General features: G+C 46.8%; 4 protein-coding genes across 4 annotated transcripts; all 4 read right to left on the reverse strand.

Moving 5' to 3' along the window:
- Positions 5,347-6,458, reverse strand: LOC8082372 (blue copper protein). Its single transcript, XM_002458569.2, has 2 exons — positions 6,191-6,458; positions 5,347-6,084 (listed from the first exon to the last, which is right to left on the reverse strand). The coding sequence occupies exons 1-2, from the start codon at positions 6,357-6,359 to the stop codon at positions 5,540-5,542; spliced, it is 714 nt and encodes a 237-aa protein (XP_002458614.1). The 5' UTR covers positions 6,360-6,458; the 3' UTR covers positions 5,347-5,539.
- LOC8082374 (sulfite exporter TauE/SafE family protein 5) lies at positions 9,574-12,932 on the reverse strand. Its single transcript, XM_002458571.2, has 4 exons — positions 12,051-12,932; positions 10,562-10,705; positions 10,314-10,466; positions 9,574-10,228 (listed from the first exon to the last, which is right to left on the reverse strand). The coding sequence occupies exons 1-4, from the start codon at positions 12,864-12,866 to the stop codon at positions 9,920-9,922; spliced, it is 1,422 nt and encodes a 473-aa protein (XP_002458616.1). The 5' UTR covers positions 12,867-12,932; the 3' UTR covers positions 9,574-9,919.
- LOC8082375 (autophagy-related protein 18f) lies at positions 14,192-20,437 on the reverse strand. The gene is made up of 8 exons (XM_021456628.1): positions 19,403-20,437; positions 17,649-18,110; positions 17,158-17,574; positions 16,342-16,572; positions 15,435-16,262; positions 15,159-15,325; positions 14,641-14,972; positions 14,192-14,501 (listed from the first exon to the last, which is right to left on the reverse strand). Exons 1-7 carry the CDS (start codon positions 19,580-19,582, stop codon positions 14,657-14,659), a joined length of 2,601 nt encoding a protein of 866 aa, XP_021312303.1. The 5' UTR covers positions 19,583-20,437; the 3' UTR covers positions 14,192-14,501; positions 14,641-14,656.
- On the reverse strand, positions 22,050-24,113 carry LOC8082376 (peroxidase 1). The gene is made up of 3 exons (XM_002458573.2): positions 23,487-24,113; positions 23,137-23,322; positions 22,050-23,030 (listed from the first exon to the last, which is right to left on the reverse strand). Exons 1-3 carry the CDS (start codon positions 23,754-23,756, stop codon positions 22,440-22,442), a joined length of 1,047 nt encoding a protein of 348 aa, XP_002458618.1. The 5' UTR covers positions 23,757-24,113; the 3' UTR covers positions 22,050-22,439.

Consider the following 25,882-nt stretch of genomic DNA (forward strand, 5'->3'; position numbering starts at 1 on the left):
TAGGATTGTTAGTGTTGTTGAAGAGTTTGGTCTGATTGACAAAGTGTTTTCTGTATCTCTAGACAATGCTTCTGCAAATTCTAGGGCTCATGAGATATTGCAACCTATGTTATTTGGTTATTTGGGCTCTTATCCTGCACCTACAAAAGATGACCCTGCAAAGGTCAAATATTTGCTTGTGCATCAGCGTTGTACATGCCATATCATTAATCTGATTGTTAAATCTGGCTTAAAAAGGTTGAAACCCTATACTGAAGACTTTAGAACTGCAATAAATTTTTTAAACTCCTCTAATCAGAGAATTGCTTTGTTTAAAAACTATTGCATTGCTCAAGGTCTTAGGCCTAGAAAGTTTGGTTTGGATATGGATGTTAGATGGAATTCTACTTATTTGATGCTCAAACACTTGCTGCCATACAAGGAAGTATTTCATGTGTGGGTTAACTCTAACTATGGCTGTGAGTTGTTGACTCTGCAGCATTGGCATGTAGCTGAACAAATAATGATATTTCTAGAAATCTTTTATGATTGCACTGTTGTTTTATCTGGTGTGTATTATCCTACTGCTCCACTTGTTTTGCATCATATTCTTGAAATTGCTGAACATTTGCAAACAGCTGAAAAAGATCAGAATTTTAGAGCTATTGCTTATCCTATGAAGCATAAATTCCTTAAATACTGGGAGAAAATTCCACTTATTTATTCTTATGCATTCATACTTGATCCTAGAGCTAAGATGAAAGGATTTTTTAATGTGCTTGAACTACTTGGTAAGGCATTGGGCACCAGTTATAGTCTGTACTATGGAGAGGTAAAAAATGAATTATATAGACTGTTTGCCAAGTATGAAGAGAAATTTGGAGCTGCCAGGTCTCAAAGGGTTGCAGTGCCTTCAGCTCATACTGGTAAGAGAAAGCAGGCATGGGGAAGGATCTTTGGAGGTCCTGGTGCATCCCCTACCTGTTCCCAATCATCATCAGCTGCTCCATCTGTTGTTATTGAGAGTGAGCTCAAGTCTTACTTGGACGCTGACCCTGTCACATGTTATGAGGAAACTTTTGACATTCTACTCTGGTGGCGTGACCACAAGCTAACCTATCCAGTCCTGTCTATTATGGTTCGAGATATCATGTCTGTCCCTGTATCTACTGTCTCTTCCGAGTCTTGTTTCAGCTGTACATCCAGGATTCTCGAAGACCGGCGATGGCGCTTGTTACCTGAGCATGTGGAGATGCTTACCTGCATCAAGGACTGGGAACTGGCAGCTAGAAGGGAACAACATACACCTGAGGACACTGATCTGGAGGAGGCATTCAAGAACCTCTTCTTGGATGATCAAGGCTCCTCCCAAGGCGATGGGAGCGGCACCGGCAGTGGCGGTACTGCTGCTGGTGGCTAGAAGGGGAACTGGTGACTAGAGAGAGGTATGGCTCTACATTCTGTCAATGTCTTTACATTTTACACTTATATAGTTATGGCAAAAGACTAACAAAACAATGTTGTTTATGGATTTGTAAGTGCTTTTGGACTTTTTGGCAGAGGCAGACAGTGGCAATGTGTCATACCAGTGATAGTGAGGCAATATATTGATGTTGATCTTGATCAGTTGATGTTGCCATGTTGGCTGGTGGCCTGGTGTAATAGGGTAGATGAGATCTTTTGCTGTTGTGAACTCACTAAGTCATTGAATTTGGCAATTTGCCACTGATGTGATGTAATAGGATAGAATTATGACATTGACAATTCGAGCTGGCTGCACTCTTTTTTCCTTTCTAGGGTTTCTCACAAGGGTGAGTTTTACCTAGAAAGGTTTTTAATGAGGCAGCATTGCACATAAACAGCTCATTTTGATAGAAGTTATATCTTGTCTCTTATGTGTTGTCTGTGGTGTGTGTTATCTTAGTCTTATTGTCTGTTCACTGTTAATGCGTAACGGGCCAAGGGCCGGCACGGCCCGGTGAAAACGGCCGTGCTCACCGGGCGGCACGGCACGGAAAAATGGCCCGTGGGCCGTGCCTTGGGCCGTAGGCCAGGCACGAGGCACGTCCATGGCACGGCCCGGCGGCACGATGGCCCGCCGCAGCACGGTGTAGGCACGGCACGGCACGGCCCGCCGGGCCGGGCCGGCACGGCCCGATGGCCAACTATAATATTGTCTCTCTCCACGTATATACTATGAGAATTTAGAATCTATAAGCTAAACATTTATATTCAGTTAATCAACGAGCACAAATGATACAACTTTGCACTGATCATTTTAATTTTCATATCCCAGCTATCTATATATTGTACTTTTTCAAATATAACAACATCAAGAAATACATGTATAGAAACAAGGACACATATCCTATAACAAAAGTTATTATTACTAAATAAAGACATAACGTATATATTTACTCTTCACTCTTGCGGACTCTTGCGGGTTCTTGTGAGATTGCTCATTCGCCCAACGGGCTTGGCGGGTTAGAATCACTAGGCCAAAAAAAATTACGACCCGTCCGCAATAACCATGAAGCCAAATTTTACGGGGCGAGCGGGCGGGTTATGTTAACAACCCGGTCCGCCTACAATCAGATCACTAACCCTTCTCCGATAATTAGATAGATAGAGCCTCTACGCTCGTTCAGGCCTCAGGCCTTGTTTAGTTCCGAAAAGTGAAAAGTTTTCGATACCGTAACACTTTCGTTTGTTTGTGACAAATATTATCCAATCATGGACTAACTAGAATTAAAAGATTCGTTTCGTGATTTTCAACTAAAATATGTAATTTGTTTTTGTTTTCGTCTATATTTAATGTTTCATGCATGTGTTATAAGATTCGATGTGACGGAAAATCTTGAAAACTTTTTAATTTTTAGGGTGAACTAAACAAGGCCTCAGTGATCGGAGCTCGTCACAACGGCATGCATGGCATGGGTGACAGCGATGTTGAGGTACCAAACCGCCACTTGTGATGACTCGAGCTGGGTCGTGTTTTTCATGACAAAGCAAGAAAGGTGCCAATGTGTTAGCTAGGCCATTTATGTCGAGTTCAATGTGATCTCTGCTTTTCATGAGTGGTACCAGTACTACACACACTGCTGGTACTGGTGGCAGCACGGAGCGCTGTAACCTGGCTCATTGGCTACTGTAGACACTTGGCACTAGTTGCAGGTTAATCATGATTCATGCATGCAAGAACTACTACTACTGGAGAGTGCTCGTAGCCTTCTTGCTGCTGTGCGTGCCTGCCGTCTGCGTGGAGTAAAACCCAAGCGACGGCCCTGTGAAGTGAGTCAGATGAACTGTTCTGCGTGGAGTACGCACGCAACACTTGAAACTGTGTTCACTTAGACTTAAGCACAGGAAGGAACGATTAATTGAAGGCCTTGTTTAGTTCCTTGCACAATTTTTTTCGAAATACTGTAGCAGTTTCGTTTGTTTGTAGTAATTATTGTCTAATCATGGACTAACTAGACTCAAAAGATTTGTCTTATAAATTTCTACTAAACTGTGCAATTAGTTTTTAATTTCGTTTATATTTAATACCCCATGCATGCGTCTAAAGATTCGATGTGACAGAAAATCTTGAAAAGTTTTTGGATTTTGGGTGGAACTAAACAACGCCGAAGTCGGCCAGATCACTCAGAGCTCCGACCAACACATTCGTCGCCGCCAGGTTTTAGCATAATCGATGAGTGTAGTCCCAAGTAATCATAGCCGTTCTATAGTGCCTAATCTGTCATCATTTCAGGGCAGGAGTGCTAGACAAATTCGCTGGAATTGGCCGGCGCTGAAAAAGGTCGTCCAAATCTCCTGAATCAGTGCTTCAAAGCTGTTCTGTTTTTGAGGGACATTGCTTAGAGGATGCAGCATCATTGTGCACCCGACGACCGCTGCTAAAAAAAGTTTTTGGAGCCGTGGAACCAAAATGCATGCATGTCATGGCCATCACAGTCAAGGTCGGCGTATCGCCGTTGATGGCAATGGTTAGGACTAATCAACGTACTACTAATAATGATGTACAGTAGTACTCAGTAGTAGTACCAGTGGTGGACCGGTGGTAGTACGCGAGGACTTGTGTGCGTCAGTGCATGCATGCATTCAAGACACGCTCGCTGGGGCAGCCTTTTTCCCCGCACAATGATGCGCATCCGGCATTCAGGTGGAGCACGTACTGGTACTGTACGCGTAGAAAAGCCGGTTGTTACTGTTACCAGTAACAGCATATAGCGTACATGGTGCACGGGCACGCGAAAGAACGTGGGCACGCCGCATAGCCCTCCCCCGCCTCACGTTCTTGGCCGTACCAGCATTGTCTTCTGTCACACGATCGACGAGTTTGCTGGCACAACTGTACGCCACGATACTCCTATGTTGCATCTTTGCCTTCTTTGGTGAAGAACTAGAGCTAGAGGGCTGCCGCCGCTGCTCGTCGGCACCAGTCCTCCAGTCCGTCACGTGGATCTCGGAAGGAAACGCCAGAGGCCCAGAAGATAGCGTCACCCCACTTCCATTCCATAAGCTCCCGTCATAAAATGATGCAAATAAAACCTTGTTTTGTTCACCCCAAAATCCCAAAAATTTTCAAAATTTCTCTGTCACATCGAATATTTAGATACATACATAAAAAAATAAATATAAATAAAAAATAACTAATTATATAGTTTGTTTATAATTTACGAAATAAATTTTTTAATTTTATAATTAAATACTAATTATCAAATATAAATAAAAATATTACCGTAGCCAACTCTAATTTTTTTCACCCACTAAACAAGGCCCAACTTCATCCCGGACCATGGAGTCGAAACGCGTCCTACAGAATTCGAGCCCAGCCCAAATCTAACCAGCTCGGCCTGGCTCATCTGTGGACCGCGGTGGATGTTTGATCCGAAACGACCGCCTACCCCGCAGGGCGCGGGCCAACAGCCTACTACCACTTCACACAAGGTGGGCCTGATCGACTCGGACAAGGCGAGTCACCGGGCAGCGGCTGGTCAGGGCACCGGAGAACGGGAGAAGCCCACAAACCACCAAGCTCGTTTACATGATGCATTTTTTTTATTTGTGCAATATATACACATAAAATGTTCCACAGTATATCTCCATGACAATTATTATTAAGGAAAAGTATACTACTAATTCATTAACAAACAAAACATCATACAACACACGAAAGACACAAGACCAAACTCTCAACAAATACTCCCTCCATCCCAAATTGTAAGTCATTTCAAGAATTTTGGAGAGTCAAAACATTTTCACGTTTGACCAAAGTTATAAAGAAAAATACTAAGATTTGTAACGAAAAATGAATATACTATGAAAATATAATTAAGAAAGAATCTAATGATACTTAGTTAGTACCATAATAATTATTATTTTATAATATAAATTTAGTCAAACTTAGAAAAGTTTGACTCTCCAAGATTATTGGAATGACTTACAATTTGGGATGGAGGGAGTACCACACAATCTACTAATAAACGTACACATGATTGGTTCATACGACCCTGGTGTCTAAACCCCCTCCTGATCTGAAACTGGCCTCTCCCGCTCACAGGGCTACAAGCATGAACCAGGCAAGAGCTGCTAGCGCCGCTGTGGCCTCGCCCCACGTTGCTCGCAGCACGGCAGGCCCGCCCGACGTTGGCGGCGGCGGTGGCGGAGCTGACATCGGAGCAAACATCGCTAACGGGAAATCTGGTTCGGCGGCCTGCACTGTGGGGGCCGGCGCCGGCGCCGGCGCATGCAGGTTTTCAGGCGGGCAGTACCTCTTCTTGTGCTTCTTGTGCCCTGCACGTCTCGGTGGCGCAGCCGCGGGTGCCGGCGCTGGAGCCGACGGCATAGGCGGCGCCGGTGGTAGCGCCGGCGGCGAACTGGGTGTGGTGGGTGCGGGTCGGTCGGCGACCTGGACCACCATCTTCATGCCGCCGAGGCAGTGTCCCGGCGCGCCGCAGATGAAGTAGCGCGTCCCCGGCATGGTGAGCGCGATGGTGGTGCTGCCGCTGTTGTCGTAGAAGATGGGGTCCGTCGTCGTGCACGCTTCGAAGGCGTCCTTGGTCACCTCCAAGACGTTGTGGTATGAGTTGTATTTGAAGGCTGCATCGTGTTGCATTGCAAATCAACGCGATAAGAATTTTCTGAGACCTATGGAAAGCATGCAACGCACAATGACGCCCACAGAGAGTAAGCTGATGACACTTACTTAGGCTATCTCCCGGAGCGAAAGTCTGGGCTGCGGACCAGGACTTGTAGTCGGTCCTCCCGTCCCAGCCGCCGCCCGGGTTGCCGACGACGTAATCGGCGGCCATCACGACATTGATCAGTGACAATGCCCAGGCGAGGCACGCCAGTGGCTTCATCGTCCTCCCCATCTTCTCGCCGCAGAGGGCGTACGTGATGTGGCACCAGATACCAGAGAGGCAGAGAGACCGCACCTTTGTCACTGTGCCTAAGCCCGTAACAAGGTGCAGTCTCTAGTCCTTTATATATACGCGAAGCTATAGGGATCACCGCTGCGTCAGTAAACCCTACATGCTGCAAGTCTGCAACGGTTACAAACTCTGCCACGGAATTTCACTATGACAGGTCATGGTGCATGGAAACAGCCAAGGAGTTGGTAGGTGTCTCTCGGAACAATTTGGCAGATAGTGGATCAGCTTTTGGAACTGGTTTACACTGCTGTATATTCTCCCGTTTCCTTTCCTGCAATGGTAAGTTTCTGTTCTACATGCACCTTTTTGATCCGGACCGCATGTGCACGTAAGTCCAGACGAACGGGTGCACATTCTCCCTGAGCACGCGTAGAGGTTTTGCATAGTTCGCCGCCGCTCGCTGACAAGCGCAAACAGCCCCAAGGAAACGCTGTGGCAGGCTACTCGCGCGCGCCGGCGGCCCCCCCTCACAAATCGCCCATGACTTGAGGCCATCGCGTACGCTCCGGGCGGTGTAAAACAATGCAAAGGTCCGCAGACAGAACCATTTCGCGCATGCACCGACCGAGCGTCCCCAACGCCGTGTCGCACGGCGGTTTGCCGTTGTCCGTGCCTTCCAGAGTTCCAGTATTCCGGCGAAGGAAGAGCTCAGAGACCGAGGTGAAACATTCCGTTCCCACAGGAACGTGGAATCTGGCCGGAGCAGGATGCAGCCGTGTGGACAGTCCAAGAGTGTAGGGACTGGACTGCCGAATTGGCGAGAGAGCACTCGGCCGCGGACCGCCGGACCGGTCCTGCCATTGCCGTGCATGTGCGTGCGTGCGAGCGCAGCGGCTGATCGCAAGTGCGCCCGGCCAAAAGCGCCCGGGAGCACAGCAAAATTGGGCTCGCTTTTGGCAAAAGCCGAGGATGGCAGTATGGCACGCCCGCACGCGCCCCTTGCCGCTTGCTGGCATGCACGGCGGATCGCGAGGAGGGGACGAACGGCCACGTCACGTTGGAGAGTCCGTGGCCAGGCACACACAGAATATTCACTACTATTCGGCGGCAGTAGTGAATATTGCACTTTGTTTCTCTTCGGCAGGGGCAACTTGAAGCCCATGTACTCCCGGCCGCCGGTGTACTGCGCCCAGACACGGGGCACACCGGAGCGGAGTACCACGGCAGCGGTGAGCGCCATGACGGTAGCGACGGCGAGCACGATGAGCGAGGCCCTGCCTGACTTCCGGATGGCGCTCGTTCTCTACCGCGGCCAGGCTAGACCGACGACGGAGGCCAAGAAGCAGATGGTGGCATAAGCTAGCGCGTCCGTGGCCCCTTCGGCTCCCAGGGTTATGGACTGTGCCGTCGACATCGAGGAGGAGAGAAGAATCAAAAACATTGTTCTCGCGGAAGCTGACTGCGGAAATTCAGAATTGAGGAGTCGCAAAGTCCTTCCGATCACCACGAGGATCAATCTCGATTCACACCGATTTCAACATGGCAAACGTCCAATACATGCGTCCTTTGTGACCAAGCGTCAGAGACCGCGTCAGAGACCGCGCAGCATCTGTTGCTTGGCTGTGTTATCACCAGGACGCTATTCGCAGCGATGCTTCTTCCACTGGGATTGTAGTCTTGCGTCCCAGAACATAGTGAGTCCGTGGCTTCTTGGTAGCTGCGGCAACGCGCTGGACTGGACAGTTCTACCAGGCCAATGTTCGATTCTATTTTTCTGCTAGTGTCCTGGATCGTTTGGAAGGAAAGGAATGAGATCACCTTCGGCAGAGGAGTACCCAGAAGCACCACACAGCTATTCATGGCAGTAGCGGCTGAGGCGGAGGATTGGGTTTCTGCTGGTTTCCTAAGCCTGGCGGTGCCGTCGGCTCTCTGGTCGCCGCAAAATGTTGTTTTGTAACGCTGTCGTAAGACTTTCAGTAGCGTAGGTTTTCCTTCTTTCTTGCTTGTTTTGGCTTCTCGCCGCTACAGCAAGTCTCTTGTAACACTTGGTTACTCCACTTCTTAATGAAAAACGGGCTAACCACCCGCTCTTGAAAAAAAAAACATGGCAATATACTGTTTATAGATATTTCGTTCATATTAGGCCATGCCATTGTCTCGTGCTTGGGCCTACTTTTGTTTCTACATCGCATCTAGTGAACAATTACTTTTTTTGCCAGGTTTCAGATATCATTAACAAATTTCAGAAATTGTTGAGCTCATAAACTATGAATGAACAAGTTTAATAACAGTTCAACTAGGTTTTAAGATATCACTTAACTAGGTTTAGAGATTATGCTGAGGGGGCGCCTGATGAAACCTCAAGAAAGAACAATTACCAATCAAGTACATAGGAATGTAGTAGACATGAAATATATACAAGCCGAAGTAAAGAGAAATGGAGTATTTTTGTATAGGGAAAATTTGAAGACTGCCATTATAATTTTACTAAATTGGAGATTTGTCATCCTGTCCCACGTGTATGGTCTTACTCTTGGAGGTACTCCAACATGGAAGAAGATAGGAATAAGTAGCAGGCCTCCTCCAATGCCAAAGAGCCCACTTGAAATACACCGGCATGCAAACCAGCTGCCGAGAAGATATTTGCTGGAAGAGCATATACATGGAGCATGTTTTTGGTTGAAATTTCCTGTATCCAAAGACAAAATTTAACGTCGCAGTTGTCTGTTTTAAACAATGACACCTTGTCCTAAATGTCATATTTTAAAACAGATCGAGTGCCCAAATTTAAGTTTTTTTGTGCTTGATGATCAGTGATGCCATACCTCGTCACTGATCACACTATTCTGATTTTGTGATCGCTTTTAGTGCACTACACAGCCTATTAAAGATATGACGACTGGGACCTGAGTCACAGTGATGATATTTCTTCAGAAAGAAACAACTGGCCAACAAAACTAAACCCACCGTTCCTGTCTGCCCAAAACCAATCAGCTTAATCGTGCCAAAGCCTAGCTGAACAACTAGGAATGCTTCACCTGCAATAATTTTGCATACAACTCATGTGCAACCATTCATCTGAACCATTTCAAACATTTACAAGCTTATCATCCAAATGACTTTAACTGTTACATAGTTGTACTAAAATGGTTGTACCTACGTTAGCAGTATTCCTGAACATTCACATATGTATCATCTTGGACAGCTCAAAGCATTCAAAGTATTCTGTGGATGCACTCATGCACAGATGCACAGCACCGGTCAATGAGTGCAGATTTTTTGTTTTTTTTGCCTGAGCGTAAACAAGTGCAGATAACAATTCATACTATAAAATCTGAAAAACTGGAAGCCACAATCACAATCAGTGCCCACAACCAGTCATGCCTCTTTCCAGAAAGCTCACCGATAGGAAAACTATTTCAGTATAAGGTAAGCCCCAAACCGCACATTACAAGGTCATGAGCACAAATGCAAAATCTTCCTTCAGAAGGCCATAAAGGCTTCCTCCTCCCCCCCAAAAAAGGACAAGCCAAAACGAAGCCCATAACAGTAACACCATGTCAGCAAAGTAACTTGAAGCCCATGTATTCCCCGCTGGTGTACTGCATCCAGACATCTAGCGCTCCGAAGCAGGTGACGATCACAGTGCTGAGCGCCATGATGGCCGTGACCAGGAACACGATGAGCGAGACCCGCCCGGACTTCCTGATGGCTCGCTGGATCACGACGACCCCAACAACCGAGGCAACGAAGCATATCCCAGCGTAAATGGAAGCCTGCCCGATGCCTTCCACGCCCAGCAGGATGAACTGAACCATGGACATCGATGCACAGAACAGGACCATGAACGAAGACGTCGCTGCCGCAGTCTGCAGGTAGATAGATAGATAGAAATGTTGTCATTCTCTGGTACCAGGCTATATGGAGCAGCAAAGTTAAGAATGCGTTGTGTACCTGCGGGGGTATTCCGATCTGAAGAAGAACAGGGTTCAGAAGCAGTCCTCCTCCAATGCCGAAGAGGCCACTCAGAGCCCCAGTGACGAAAGCAGCGAGCGGGAGTGTAAGTGATGGTAGGGTGGTTTCCACTCCTGTGTCCACAAGATCTTCCTGTATGCATGACCATGTAATCATCATCAATCCAAATTGCTTTGAGCTTTGCCACAACAATGATATAATAAATACAAATTGCCATGCTATGCTACCTGCTTGCCATCCTCTTGGCTAGGAACAACGCGTTTCTTCCTCTTGGAGTGTATAATATACCCTGTGAAAGCCACAGCGGCAGGTAGCTGGGACAAGGTGATCAGCCAGTACGCGACGCTGCAGGGTCTAATCCTGATCACGCCCTGAGCAGATAAGGATAAGATACAGTTCATAAGTCTTGATGGACTGGAATATATATCTGAATGAGAACAATGTACCTGCCAGCCATGACTGACGTCTACAAGCACTGTAAGTTAACAAACATTTGTCCTGCGAGTTGCATTGCATGGCCAACTTGCCATTAACATTTTCAGAGCTCTGAAGTCGGCTTGCCAGAGACATGATGCATTTGACGCTGACCGTTCACTAGATTAGTGGCCGGACAAATCGAATTTAGCAGGCCGTTCCGGGCTATTTAACCCAGTGAATGCCACAGCGACAGGTTAGCTGGAGCAAGGTGATGAGTCAGTACGCGACGTTGCAAGGTCTGTCCAATCCTGATCACAATGCAACCTGTGTGCAGGTAAGATAATTCCTACGTCTAGTTCGACTGAAGTATCTGAACTAGGACTATGTATTATCGCCATGCATGAGCCCACGACCGATGTCTACGAGCGCTGTGATTTAAGAAGCATGCATAGCCGACTTGCCATTGACATTTTCAGAGCTCTGAATTTGTATACAGTGAATGTGGAGAAGGAGAAGCACGATGTTTGGACTCTGAGCACAGGGACATTGACTCGGATAAAGGGATTTTAAAATGGCCCTAGAGCGAAGTCGGCCTGCCACAAACATATGCATGCATTTGACGCTAACTATTCACTAGATTAGTGTATAGACACATCGAATTTAACAATCTGCTCTGGACTATTTAACTTTCCAAGTGGACCTAGGAATTCCAAGTTCCTTTTGCAGTGCAGTACGGGCTAACTTGAGATGGGTATGACGTATTCCTGCGTTCCGAAATGATAAACGTATTTTAATCAACAAAATGATCTTTTGGATATGTAGGATTGGATAGGGCACCGACGAGGCAAAAGGTGGCATCACGATAAGTCCTGTTACTATCGGGTTAAAACGACAGAGATGTTCCACTGAAGCCGAAAAGCAAAATGCAACAGAACAGGGGCAGGCACTACTTTCCGCTATTATTTCGGAGATAAAAAAGGCGCATAATGCAGACATACAATAACGACAGGACAAGTGCCAAAGAAGCCAAGATTACGAAAACGCACATTACTTTCTTGCTTGTGCCTCTCATCCATCCGTTTCCCAGGTCTGTGCTTGCGGGCATGGTCATACAGTGCCGTGAGATGTGCGGGTGCCGCTTCCTTGGCTCGGCAGCCATGCTGGAAACGGCGGGAAAAAAAAGCTCATCCGCAGCGGCCAGCGGGGTTGCACAGGCCATTGGTTTTACAAGTTTACGACGATAAGCCGATCGAGAGGCAGTGGCTCATGCCTAACGGTAATGGGACGACCCGTACGTACCTTCCCGTGCTTGTCTCCGATGAGGACATGGAGCGCGAAGAAGCAGAGCCAGACCATGACCAGCAGCGCCACGTCCGCCCACGGGAACCCCGCGCCATTTCCGCGGCCGCCGCCCTCGGCGTCGCCGTCGCTGGTGCCGAGGGGCAGCCGCAGCAGCAGGGGCTCCTTGCCGATGCCGTGGTGGTGGTCGCCGCGCGCGGTCCCGGCGCCGCCGCTCTCGGACCGCCAGATCTTGACTCCCGCGCGGCATGTCTTGGCGGTGCAGGAGGCGAGGAACACGGAGAAGAGCAGGGTGATGAGCCACTCCGGGAACACGACGTTGCACACCACCCCGATGCTCACGCCCAGGAGCAGGCACGGCTGGAACAGCAGCGCGATGTCGTAGTCGATCAGCCTCCCGCCGCCGCCCGTGCCCGTGCTTGACCTTGACGCGAGGTTGTAGAGCACGTTCGAGGCCGCGCCGCCGGTGACCATGAAGGACGAGTAGGCGGTGGCGCGCTTCAGGCCCAGCCCCGCCACCAGGTTCAAGATGGGCAGGAACAGCGACCCGCCGCCCACGCCGCCGGCGCTCGACACGGACGCCGCCAGGAAGGAGAGCACCCATGACGCGACGATGTTCGGCCGCACGCCAGCATGAGCCGCGCCGCCGCCCGGGGACGAGGAAGGGTCGCCCAGCTGGGTTTCCCGCCACTGCGACACTTCGGCGAGGAGGCTTTGGAGTGACGAGGTGGTGGTGTTGGACGCGGCCGCCGCTGACAGGAAGGAAACCGCGATGGCGGCGCCGACGAGAGGGAAGAGCTGAGTAGTCCGCGTCATCGTCGGCTTCGTGCTCTGTTTGCTTCTCGGAACAGAGAGGAGATATGTCTGTGGCTCTACTTTTATACGCGATGAATCTTGTCTCACAAGTTGGGTTAAGACACATAAGAAAAAGTTTTGAAGTGTCATCAGAAATATAGAAAGAGACATGTCTTGTTAGGAAAAATCGCATTGACATTATTTGACTAAGGGGGTGTTTAGTTCTTTTTTTTAAAAAAAATTAGGTTTTGGTCTATCATTTTGCAAAATAAAACTAAACACCATGCAAAATTTTTGACAAAATTATTCTCCATTTTGGATTTTGGCCTCAAGCGGCCAAAAAAACCCAAAATGATCCTCAAGAGACTCTCATGAGACAATAAATTCTGCAATTTGGATAGAACTAAACATGACCCTGAAAATTTTGTTATTTTGCATTTTGTCGGGCTTGGGACAAGACGTCTTCCACTTGCTTGAGTTCTGCCAACGGGGCTTCTCTTTTGGCCGATAGATTGGAGATCTTGTGCTTCAGAGTATCTCCTAACTTGTGAGACATTTTTAAGCATAATTAGTCTATAATTAAATACTAATTGCAATAGTACAATGTGCTAATGATGGATTAATTAAGCTTAGTAAATTCGTCGAGTCCTTTTGCATTTTTTTGAACTAAACACCCCCACGTAGAATAGTAGTTTGGAAAGGCCATTGCCCCATGCGAAGTTATTCTAACATTATTCATCCAGTATTCCCAGAGGGTGAAGACATTAGCTTTTTCAGAAAAGAAAAATAATCGTTGTGAGCAATTCAACAGCTGAATTGGAGGCAATGAGTTGACAATAGCATTGGCTTTTCAGGTATGTTGTGTGGAGTAAATCTCCCATGAAAAAAAAAAACTTTTCTGTATGGATACCAACTCGTGCGATTCGTAACTCAGTTTTATATTCCTGGCCAATTTCTATCATCAGCTATTCAGTTTACCCATCCATTTTATAGTAATTATTTAATCCCATAAACAAAGTTCAGCGCTAAATCAATGAATAAGGATGAAACATTAGAAAACATTTCACCTCTTTCATTGGTTGCATTAGAACAGAAGAGGCTAGATAGAGGCTACAGTATTTTTTTACGTACATGCTAAAAAAACTACAGTTGCAATTTTCTAGACAGACAAGAATTGGGAATTTAATTACCAAGGAAAGTTGAAAGCATTCAAAATGGAGAGTGAATGGGTCATCTGGATGACATCCTATCCTCTGTTCAACCAGTTGCAGCAACCTACAAAAGGGATTGCATGCAAACTATACAAAAGAAGAAAAGGCACGCCTGAACTGGTGGAAGATGTCTCGTAGCTCAGTTGGACACATTAGCATTTTATGTACAAATTACGTGTTATTATTGCAAATGCAATGAACAATCATGTTATGTACAAATTCTTCTAAGATACCCAACTCACATCACCAAAGCTTCCACACCCATAGGGCCACAATTCAACCTCCCTTTCTATCTTTTCTCTCGGTAAAATTTTCATGAATGCCTATGAATAGAACTATAGAAGAGAGGTAAAGAACTCCGGATGGAGAAATGAAAGAATTCAGCTACACACGCACAATGAAGACTTCAGCGATTAAAGAGGGCTCCTCCATCACCATCGATCATCTGCAAGCATGTTGAAAGCCATGCATGTTGAGATTGAAAGCTAGTGGGGCTTGCTTTTGTAAGATATATCAATATAGATATTTGAATGGTAGGATATCAATTATCAAACACATTATCTCATGTAAGCTAAAGCACTTACCTTGACAGAGTCAATATCACAAGTCTGGGAGTTGCTCTCCATCTTCACCATCCTCTTTGCTATTTACAAATCCGAGCTGGGCCTCTGACTTAAGGCTCCCAGTATTATTTACAAGCTCGGCATGGAATTTAACACTTGGATTGTTATTTACAGCAGAACTGTTATCGTCTACTACATATTTACCGAAAGCACCGTCATCAGAGCTTTTGGGCCCTTCAGACATGCAGTCCAAAGAACTACAGCTGCTTCTGCGAGAGAGTCTACCATCTTCTGAAATCCCAGACTTCTGTCGCTGCAGCAGTCCATACCTGTTGTTATCAGGAGTGTTCAACCTGGAGGGTAAAAGTATAGAAGTCACCACAGGAGAAATCTGATCAGACAAAAGAATAGTAGCAATTTCCAAAATCAGGATGAAGGCCTGAACTATCCAACAAAAATTAGCCAGCCTTTATCAACCATATAGATGAAATACCTTATGTAGCAGTATTGGCATTAATCAATGTAAGCTTTGAACATACCTTGTCTGTTGAAACCTTGATGTATGAAGGGAGTCAAAGACTGGTATGAGATTCTTTGACCTTGATTCTATGTTATGGGTCTGGATCTTTTCTACTTCAACTTCCCCTGAAATTACATCAGCATTGTCTGCTTCCAAATTTTCACCCTCCATAACTTGAAAGTGTATCTGGCGTCAGTCAATAAGCAGGAATTGCAACTTATAAGTCCCAGAATGTCAATCAAACACAAAATATAAATGCAGCATTCAAAGGGAAAAAAAAGGTGCAAGAAAATACCCCAGATCTAGACCAGAGTGGAGTTTGAACAACGTGAGTCTGCAACTCACTCTGAGAAATATAGAAATTACGATTTTCATCAGCACTGAACTTTTGTCTTTCAACAGAAGAAGAGTCAAATGGGTAGACACTAGTCCCTTTCCTCATAGCTTTCAGGAAAAGTTTATTATTTTCTCCATTCTCAAAATCACTATACGCAAAACTCTCAGCGCTGTCTCTTCTATTTCTTTTATAACAAACATCCCACTTCTGAAGAGCTTCAATAACAAATTTTGTATCAGTTTCTCTCTCTGGCCCATAAGAAATGGGGCTTGTTGGGAAATCAAATCCAGAATCCTGTTCAGCTGAGAGATGGAGAACATACTGTATGATGCTTCCTGATGGAGAAAATACTAGTAAATAATACTTCATGCGCGAACTGCCATCTGAATTAATGTCACCACCCTTGCAGTTGTGAAATGTTGAAGCAATAGCACCAGAAATTGGACTGGAAGCACCAGTTGCAAATGCAGCAGCGCCATGGACAGCACCCTTAAACATGTTACTCCCATTTCTTATCCTACTAACAACAGACAATGTGACAGGGGGTCCAGATACAAAGAGAGTCTTCTGACTGAGACTCAAAGAGGTTGCTGAATTTTGGGACCAGTGAGCAGTATGATTAACTGATGAATCCACTATGTAATCATTTTCTGCGGGATTGTTATCACTGTAACGAAATCTTGTTGATCCACTATATGGAGAGATTGAAAACAGATGACTAGTTCCTCTTGAAGAGCTAATCATTATCCAGTCACTATCATCACTAAAGCTGATGTCTTTTATGATCTGAAAAAAAAAGAAGCAATACTTTTACAGGTCAACCAACTTTGCAGATAATGAGCAATAAATAGGTATGCCAGCTTACCGCATTGGTTATGCCTCTTTGCAATTTGTACAGATGAACATAGGTTCCCATTTGACCAGCTTCTGATGTTCCATGTGGAGGTATAATGCGGAAAACATTCATGTTTTGACCATGAACAGATGCTGTCACCAGCAAAGTTCCACTTGGATCAAAGCAAAGTGCAGAAATGGGACTAGTGTGTGCCCTGAACTGAACTATCAATAATTTAGAGACAATATCTCGAACAATGACCTGCCATTGCAATATCAAAACATTCTGTGAAATAAGTAAAGAAAAATATGGCATAATCATATTAAAAAGAACATTTGTATACGCTGAACACTTAACCACAGAGATAACAAAAAATTTCCATCCACCCACATCCATTAGGCTACTCTACATTCGAATTCCATTCCATCCAGGTCAAGAACAAACTATCCACCGTACCTGCTACGCTATCACATCTAGTTTCGATGGACAATATTGTTCTCACTTTATTGGCTGAAAGCAAATAACTGAACAAAATGCCAGGTTTGTAAAGTGAAGTACACAATCTGCCACGGGTATTATTTTTCTGTAAAGCATGTATACAAATGCAGGATACAGAGGATCAGCCTTGGCCAACTCCTGAGGAGAAGAATAGCCACATCATCAAATTGTTAGCAAACTGGCCATGTGAGTTCCGAGGTCCCTAACAGCCTTAGGGTTGGTTGGTTCTTACTAATACTAGTATACAGAGATGACATGGTAATGCTCGCAACAGTGTTAACCAAGTTTATTGCCAACTCCGTGATAACAGAATTAACAATGCAAATATGTACGTGAAGAGGTCCGTACCATTCCAGCATATTCACTGTCAATGAGGTGGCCGTTTGTTACTCCATTTGCTTTGTAGCCAGAACTCCTTTGCTTTATGGTACCATTACCATTTGGAATGAAATCTGCATAGTACTTGGACAGCTTCTTATATCCAACCTCACCAAGTGTTGCAATGCCGGCAGCCAGTTGCTTGCTTGATTCTTTTGCATAATATGCCACCACACTACCATTTGAACCAGGAGGTGGAACAAAGGGAGACAGACTAAGAAGCTGAGGGCTAACACGTCCAGTATCTGGAACCGGAACTGGAATCCCAGAGTACGCAATCCATCTAGGGCCCAATCCAAGTGGGCCATAACCTGAAACTTGTGCAACTGTAGGACTGGTAAGAACAGTATATTCTCTCTCCATGGTCGCTGCATCAAAACAATGTATCTGCAAAAGGTATTTTTCCCTATCAGGATCACTCATGATCCAAAAACTGCTTTGGAACAGTGAAAATCGCATACCTGAGTAGCCTGTGAAATAGCTACAACTCTTGGACTGCACCTTATGGAATAAACAGCTGATCTGAACCTCAATGTATGCACATATTCATGGGTTCTCAGTGAATAAAATCGTATGACAGTAGGAAGGTTTTCACTGCCTATACTATGGAAAGCACCATTGGTTCCATCAAAAACAGGAACATTAGTATCATGGTTGTTTCCACTTCCTGTGTGAGTTCCTTCACAGGCAAGAGCTAGCAACGGCCATGCATCTGCAAATCTGTCTCCAGAATTTGTTGTGAAAATTGGATCCTTTAGCACTTGAATAAACGAAACAGCACCATCATGTCTGGATTCTAGCTGTCTTACATCATCAGCATGTTCCACATCCCACACTTGGAAGCCAGACTTGTAAGCTAGCAACAAAACTTGCCGTAGCAAGCCACCCCCACATTCAAGTTTATCAAAGCCAGCCCATTGTACCTGCAAATCATGACAGATAATAAGGGTTTTAGCTCATTGTTTACATGGATTAATACTCAAAAAGTGAAAATCAACAAGCCTTAGGTGCATCATTCATCATTGATCTGATGTATATACACCTTACATGACTGTAAGTAACAAACATATAGACAATGCTATTTGTTTTATACTCGCATATAGATGGTGGTCAATTTCAATATAACTCAAAACATGCATAAAGAATGATGTGTACAAACAAACAGAAAGTTGTGAAAGCTTACATACATTTTTGCATGGTTCAGAGACTGAAGAACTAAAATATGGAGAATATTTTTATTTTACAATAATATATTTTTCAAAATGGAACTCTAATGTGAAGTATTGAAGTCACAATTCATAACCAACTTTTTGCTCAGCGTTGGAGTCTATCTTACATACTATAGGGACCATGGTGAAATCGAAGTTCAATTTTCATGAGTAAACCTTCTGTCCTCAACTTGAAATTATAACAATTTACTGTAATAGCATACCAATTGAGGGAATAAAAGGATGTAGAATATACATACAGTGTCATAATGTCCTTGTCTTGACCAAACATGACTTTCAAATCCCAAGAATTAAAAGCAGGAACCAATCTGACTATTTGTGGAAGCTGCATGGTTCCATATCTGCAGCTTGGCTTGTACGATAATACCCGAATCATCCCAGCGTATTTGCAAACTTATTAGTTCTGAACAAGCACCACTAACTACTAAAACAATACACTAGTCCCTTCGATCAGAACGGTCTCCAGTATGACACTTTGTATAGCAATAGCAATATGTTGTCTTAAATGGGAAGAGCTATATATTATGATAGTATTTTTCATATTGAACCTAGTAATAATGTGAACTGTGTTATCAATCAATGTTAAATTTTAGAAATGGATAGTTAAAGGTAAAAGAGTTTGACTTAGGACAAACCTAATTGTACTTGATCAGAAGAAGTACCAATAGAGCAACTAGTTCAAACAACAGAGTTGGTACATGCTGATTGTCAGCATAAATGACTGAAAAACTGATAATAACTACAAATCCTAGTAGGTATGACTTGGGGCAGAAACAGAAATGGAAGTGTCTTCCAGCCATAAATACACTTTTTAGCTCATTTTAACTAACGCACACGTGAACAAACTAAAAGCCTCCTCAGTGCCCAATAATTAGCAGAGGTATTATATATACTACTAGTAATAAATCATATACATACACAAACACACAAACACAAAAAAAAGGTAGGGAGCGACATGCTAGTATGGATTAAGCAAGCAAACGAACCTGGTCACGACTTGAATCCTCCTCGTGGTTGGCCATGGAGTTCACCAGCGACGCCCCCGCCGAGCGAAGCGTGGAGGCGGCCGTGGACGCCCCCGACGACACGATCCTCATGTAGTTGGAGAGCGAGCGCGCCGAGAAGAAGCCCCCGCCGCCGCGAGGAGCCTGCGCGCCGTCCCGCATGAGTCCGGTCCGGGGAATTCACCCGTGCACGCTACCGCCTCCCCAGATGCAGCAAGCCACACGAAGCAGCAAGCCCAGACTTGGCTTCCAAGCTAGCTAGTTGAGGAAGCCGAGGCCGAGACGAAACCACCAATCAGGCAATAATCAGACCAAATTAAGGCGCCCCGAAGAAGGAATCGATCGCTGATGCTGCCCCCGGGCTGTTTCTGTGGGGAGGACTCGGGGGGGACTCTCTCAAAGAAACAGCCCACCGACCGTATCCTCAGGTGCTCGCCATGGCCAGCCGCGCGCGGGGAGGAGTCAGGAGAGCTCGAGGTGGGGGAGAAAATCGGCACGCGCGGGCGAGAGGCCTAGATCATCCGGCGCGGGGAGGAGATGACTGGTGGTGGGGAGCGGCCGAACAGGCGGTGGTTGCACGGGGACGAGCAATTCGATCGGAGAAAGCGAGGGTTTGCTTGTTGCGGTTTCGTTTTTTTTTTTCTTCCTCTCTCTTTTTTTTCCCCTAAGGACGAGACGGGGACGAGGGCTGCGAGGGGATTAGGTGAAATAGAGTAGGAGGTAAAGCGCGGCTTGGCTCCCTGCTTTGTTTTCGAGAGAAAAATTAATGGAATCCTGATGCTAACGCTAATCGTTCTGGGACGAGACGAAGGAGAGGGGGCGAAGGGGGAGAGAATGGGAAGGGATAAAGCTAAGCTAAGCAGCGACGGATTTGGAATCGGTCGCTGCTCCGTGTTCGCTTTGGGTTTGTTTGTGTGTGCGGAGAGAAGATTAGGGGGGCGGCGCGGGCCGAGATGGGCGATGGGGTGAAGGAAAGAAGAAGCTGCTGCGGAGGGGAAGCCGTGAAGCGGGTGCGGTCGCTGGCTTGGCTGGGGAGATAACCATACCAAGCGTCGCCTCGTCGTCTACGATTGCTGCTCCCCGGTTGGGTATTTTGGGACTACTAGAGTACACCTACCTTGCCGTGTAGAAGTAGGAGTACTACTCGCGTCGCTGGCTGCCGCCTACTTTATTTCTGATGAACGGCGGGTGTCACAGCTGAGCTGATCTGATCTGGCTTGGGATCTCGCGTTCTCGACCGGACTTTTATGGCGAACCCGTACGATGGCTACGTACATGTCTGTCCCGTTCGGAACACAGGGACGGACGGGAGCACGAACCGGGGATGCAGAAAGCGTCGTAGCAGGATCAGGAATCTTGGTTTCCAAGGCAAATTGGCTCGTATACAGTACGTATATATGTATAAGAGAAGTCCAGACTGGAAAGCCGGGGTATTGCAAGCTGGCAGGTAGGTTGAGCAACTAGGACTGTAGAATATATCGATTGCATATGCGATGATACCACGGTAACGTGGAATATGCTTGCAGGAACACGCAAGGGCCCGTGTTTGGCATGGGAATCACACGAGACCCAACTGTAAAAAGCGGGGATTCACAAAAAAAAAAAGAAAAAACTGTGAAAAGCGGGGTCTGCTAAGCAACAGAATTTTCGCCTCCGCTCCAGAGATTCAGGGAGAAAAAAGGCATGTGCCCTTTGGATCCATTGCATTTCTTTTTCTAGGTCTTGTTCAGTTGGCAAATTTTATGGATTTTAGATATTGTACCACTTTCGTTCATATTTGATAATTATTGTCCAATTATGGACTAACTAGGTTAAAAAGATTCGTCTTGTAAATTACAGATAAACTGTATAATTAGTTTTTATTTTCGTCTATATTTGATACTTCATTCATGTACCGTAGGATTCGATATAACGGAGAATCTCGAAATTTTTTAAAAACTAAACAAGATCCTAGTTTTTTTCAGAGAGAGAAACGTACGATCTAGTTGCTGAACGGGCCACATCCGCAAGCCTCCAAGCGCGTTCCGAAAGAGGTGAGTGAACTAGATGGACTGACTCCGGTCCTGCGGGCTCAAAACGGCGAGGGTTCTTGCAGTAGAGATGGGCCGTTAGCCACATGACCCCACGGCCCTTTAGTGGCCCACAGGCTGCTCGGCCCTAGGACAGGTTGTTGGGCCGGGGCTGACCACACGCCAGTCTGCCTGCTGCATCAAGGTGTGGTTTGGTCCTTGAGAGAGAGCCATGGTATTCCTCAAAAGAGAGAGAGAGAGTCATGGTGTCGACTTCGCGAAGCTCAGAACATGAGATTGCGCCAAATTATTCGGTCGGATTGAGGCCTTGTTTAGTTCACAAAAAATTTCAAGATTCTCCGTCACATCGAATCTTGTGGCCGAGTATTAAATATAGACAAAACCAAATACTGATTATACAGTTTACCTGTAATTCGCGAGCTGAATCTTTTGAGTCTAGTTAGTCCATGATTGGACAATATTTGTCACAAACAAACGAAAGTGCTACAGTAGCTAAAACCAGAATTTTTCTTCAACTGAACATCACAGCTGTCATTACCTGGTTCTCGTGTGAATGAGCAACCAAAACATCACAGCAACAGCAACAATGGAGGCGCGAGTTGAAGAAACAAATCAGATGAGCTTTTACTTTTACTTTATACTGTACTTTACAAATCTACAAGTACAGTACAGTTATTTTTTCCGCAACAAGTCAATTTCACATTCGGCGCCAGCGGCGAAAAATAATGCAATCCGCCTTGGCGACGTCAATTCTCTAACTACACCCCCCCCCCCCCCCCCCCCCCCCAACCCAAACAGAAGGAGAATACCATAACTGCATCCTGGTTGGCTTTGGCTCCCACGTTGCCGTCGTCGCCACGTGACGTGACGACTGACGACGATCCATCGCCACTCGCACTTGCACTTGCACGACAAGACCAGCTCAACAACGGCACCGCCCAGCATATTAATCCAATCAATCGCCTAGCCTAGCCTTGTCTTCTACAGTTCTAGTCAACGTGCGCGGCGCAGACCTTCCTGATCTCCCCGTTGTCCCCCGTGAGCACCTCGATCCGGCCCATGTTGGTCATGGCGGCCGCGTAGTCGGCGAAGAACTCGTCGGTGGACGCCCCCGCGGCGGCCATCCGCTCCACGTACGCCCTGGTCCACGGGTCGTCGAGGAGGGCCTGGTCCGACGTGAAGAGCCCCGTGTTGCCGCGCACGGCGCGGTAGTAGCTCAGGTCGAACGTGTAGGGGCTGCTCGGGTCCATCTCCACCATGGCGGCGTCGTTGGCGACGCCCGGCTCGCACAGCTCCCGCAGGTGCGCCGCGTACGTCTTGTTCAGCGACGGGTCCTGCGCCACGCGCCCGCTGTAGTTGTACAGCCTGTCCGACGCGAACGTCGAGCACTGCGCCCTCCCGATCGTGTGGCTTCCTGACAGCACCACCAGGTCCTTCCAGCCCAATCCCTTGAAGCTGAAGTAGGTCTTGAGGTCGACGATTGCGGAGGACGGCGGCGGGAGGTCGTTGTTGGCGTCGCAGTCCAACGACACCTTGCCGTCGCGGCGGCCGGTCTCCACAGCATACCGCGGCCCGTTGCTCTGGAACAAGGAGAACGAAGCCGCTTCAATGTGCCCTCGATCGAGCTCACGAGTGCATTGATTTTCACCAAGGCCGACGACAAAGGGAGAGGCTGATTATTATTACCAGGTACACGGCGTCCCGGGCCGCCATGATGATGATGTCCGCGCACGACACGGTCAGCGGGCACGCGTCCTCCACCTTGGCCTTGATGTGCTCGATCTCGTCGTAGCCGCGGAGGCCGTAGCTCGGGATGGCGTCCCGCTCCCCGGTCTTGTTCCGGGAGATGAGCATGATCGACGCGTCGCAGCCCTGCACGCGACGCAAAACTGCCATCAACCACCCGATCACCGCGAGCGAGATCACCGGTGCAGTACACGCGATCGATCGAGGGGACACGCAGGCACGCGAGACGAGGAGTACGGAGCGACGACGACGAGAAAGCTAGAGAAAAGACTAGAGGTAGCAAAACGCACCCGGACGAGGCAGTCGTGGAACATGAACCGCAGCAGCGCCGGCCCGATGGTCTTGTCCTTGCCGACGAGGCTCTGCATCTCGGCGAGCACCAGGTCCTCGACCTGCGGGCACGACTCGTTGTAGAACCCCACCGCGAGGCCGGCGACGGGGAGGCCCGGCAGCACGCTCATCGCGGCCGGGTCCGCGCGGCCCGGCCGGCAGCTCGCGACGACGACGGCCGCCACGACCACCACCACCAGCAGCTGCTGCTGCTGCTGCCTCAATGCCATCGGAAACTGATCCTGTATTACGTCGTCGCTTAGGACTCACGAAACCATGCCGAGAGCCTGGAACTCGATGGATGGAGAAGGCGATCGAAGAATTGGACGCCCAACTGCGTACAACTGGAGTATAAAAATCGCGAGAATCCGCCAGCTCCCGCAAACAAACCCCCCCGGGGCGCGAGTGTATAAAGAACTGATGAGAAAGTCTTCGCTGAAAGCAAGGCAGTGGTAGTGGTAGGTTGGTCGGCCCTCGCTTTCGGGGATCTCAGAATACGCAAGTTGGTTAAAAACTGGAGGCGGACTGCGGACATCCAAGGCGGACTACGAATGTCGATCGAGGCGTGAGCGATGGAACGTCGGAGGCTACGCGGAAACTGAAGGAGAAGCGCGACAGCCGTTTCACACGGGACCAGCAGACTGGACAGGAGGCGGTGAGGACGCGAGGCGCTAGCTAGCTGGTGGACTGATGGGCCCCTGCTGGCCGTCGTGGTTAGCCTTTTGCGATCGTCAACGGATTTTTTTCAGCCGATTTGGGACTACCAGAGCCTTGTCTGCATGGGGGCCTGGATCGCTGGAATTGTGTCGCTTTGGGGCTATTCATCAGGAAGCTAGGAATTGTGTCGCTCTGCAGCCGGGTCGCTGGAAACCTGACGGTAATAAGCGCCATGGCTTGGAAGAATCTTGTTAAGAAAACTTCACCCGGAGAAGGAGGCAGCGCAGAATTGAGCTCGTCCTGTTGGCTTAGCTGAGGCCTGAGTGCTGACCAAGAAATGGTTGGCGCACGAGCGCTCCCCAGCATCAGCAAAACGAAGGCCACCGATGTCGTTACTTGGTGAACTAGTCCAACTGCCGAATGATCTCTGGCCTTACGCTTACGCATATTACTACTTATTCAAAGTCAAAGTTTTATCGTTTCGCAGGATGGAATTGCAAAACTGGACATATGTGCCTCCAAAACGGCTAAACTAAAGAATGTCGACCGAATCAGCTATATTAGGTGATTGATGAGAGAGCGGCGCGCGGTCTGACCGTTCCTTAGCTGTACTAGACACGTTCCACTGTTACTACTGGAAACCGTATATTCCTTGTCATGTGTCCAACCACCCTGCTTCGTACTGTCGCCGGCTCACTCACACTCCCCATCCTGGAAGAGCTGAAAGTATGCCCCCATGATGATGGGTGGAACCAGGATACTTGATGTGCCCTCAATGGCTCAATCAATACAAAAAAGGAGCAGCACCGTGGGCAGGGAAATGCGTCCCTAATCATAATTTATAAATAATTAGCTAGATGAAACATAAAAATAAAAAAAACACGATATTAAAAAGTTATGTGAGCTGTTTTCTAGGAGGTCGTGCTAAATTGGTTATTTATGAGCCACTAGCTACTTGATCTAGCCAATAAAATTAATTTTTCTAAACTAGCTGTTTGGAAACCATTAGGTCAGTCTCAATGCATGTTTCATGAGAGTGTCATGCACATTAAATAGGGTGCCACATAAGCAAAATTGCTGACTTGGCAGGGTCATTAAATGAAGGAGTTTCATCCCCATGAAACTCTTGTGGCTCGCTTACCTAGTTTATAGTCTTGGTAACTGTGTCATGAAACTATGCATTGAGACTGACCTTAAGACGAATATCATGAGGGCACTCACAATGCAGACTCTATCATAGAGTCTAAAGTTATTTATTACCTCGAACAATGTGGACTTAGAGTCTAAATAAGACTTGGAGTCTTATTTTTTCTCTCTTTCTTCAATAAATACACTGCCACTCAGTAAAATATTATAAATAATATGTATTGTGAGTGCCTGATGCCGCCCATCTTTGTCATTTGCGCACCGGCTCATGGTGTTGCCTTTATGTTTCATGAGAATAATATATATATACTCTTAATGCTGGTACTCGTCATTTGTTTACTTATTAATCGTCCGACAAAAGAATCATGAAATATATTCCCACAATATACTATGTGGAGTTATAGATGTTGAGGCCTTGTTCAGTTTTACCCAAAATCTAAAAACTTTTCAAGATTTTTTATCACATCGAATCTTGTGACACATGCATGGAGCGTTAAATATAGATAAAAATAACTAATTGCACAGTTTGTCTGTAATTTGCGAGACGAATCTT

This window comes from Sorghum bicolor, chromosome 3, assembly GCF_000003195.3.
Source record: "Sorghum bicolor cultivar BTx623 chromosome 3, Sorghum_bicolor_NCBIv3, whole genome shotgun sequence".
NCBI lineage: Eukaryota > Viridiplantae > Streptophyta > Magnoliopsida > Poales > Poaceae > Sorghum > Sorghum bicolor.

Excerpts from the sequence above, each read along its gene's own strand:
- LOC8082372 (XM_002458569.2), bottom strand. The coding sequence starts at position 6,359 with ATGGGGAGGACGATGAAGCCACTGGCGTGCCTCGCCTGGGCATTGTCA. Across the intron at positions 6,085-6,190 it reads CGCTCCGGGAGATAGCCTAA|CCTTCAAATACAACTCATAC; the intron begins GTAAGTGTCATC and ends AACACGATGCAG.
- LOC8082374 (XM_002458571.2), bottom strand. The coding sequence starts at position 12,866 with ATGACGCGGACTACTCAGCTCTTCCCTCTCGTCGGCGCCGCCATCGCG. Across the intron at positions 10,706-12,050 it reads TCGGAGACAAGCACGGGAAG|GGCGTGATCAGGATTAGACC; the intron begins GTACGTACGGGT and ends TTATCTGCTCAG. Across the intron at positions 10,229-10,313 it reads AGATCGGAATACCCCCGCAG|ACTGCGGCAGCGACGTCTTC; the intron begins GTACACAACGCA and ends ATCTACCTGCAG.
- LOC8082375 (XM_021456628.1), bottom strand. The coding sequence starts at position 19,582 with ATGCGGGACGGCGCGCAGGCTCCTCGCGGCGGCGGGGGCTTCTTCTCG. Across the intron at positions 18,111-19,402 it reads AGGATTCAAGTCGTGACCAG|GTACAATGGGCTGGCTTTGA; the intron begins GTTCGTTTGCTT and ends CATGATTTGCAG. Across the intron at positions 16,263-16,341 it reads AAAGAGGCATAACCAATGCG|ATCATAAAAGACATCAGCTT; the intron begins GTAAGCTGGCAT and ends TTTTTTTTTCAG.
- LOC8082376 (XM_002458573.2), bottom strand. The coding sequence starts at position 23,756 with ATGGCATTGAGGCAGCAGCAGCAGCAGCTGCTGGTGGTGGTGGTCGTG. Across the intron at positions 23,323-23,486 it reads TCCACGACTGCCTCGTCCGG|GGCTGCGACGCGTCGATCAT; the intron begins GTGCGTTTTGCT and ends CGTCGCGTGCAG. Across the intron at positions 23,031-23,136 it reads CCCGGGACGCCGTGTACCTG|AGCAACGGGCCGCGGTATGC; the intron begins GTAATAATAATC and ends TCCTTGTTCCAG.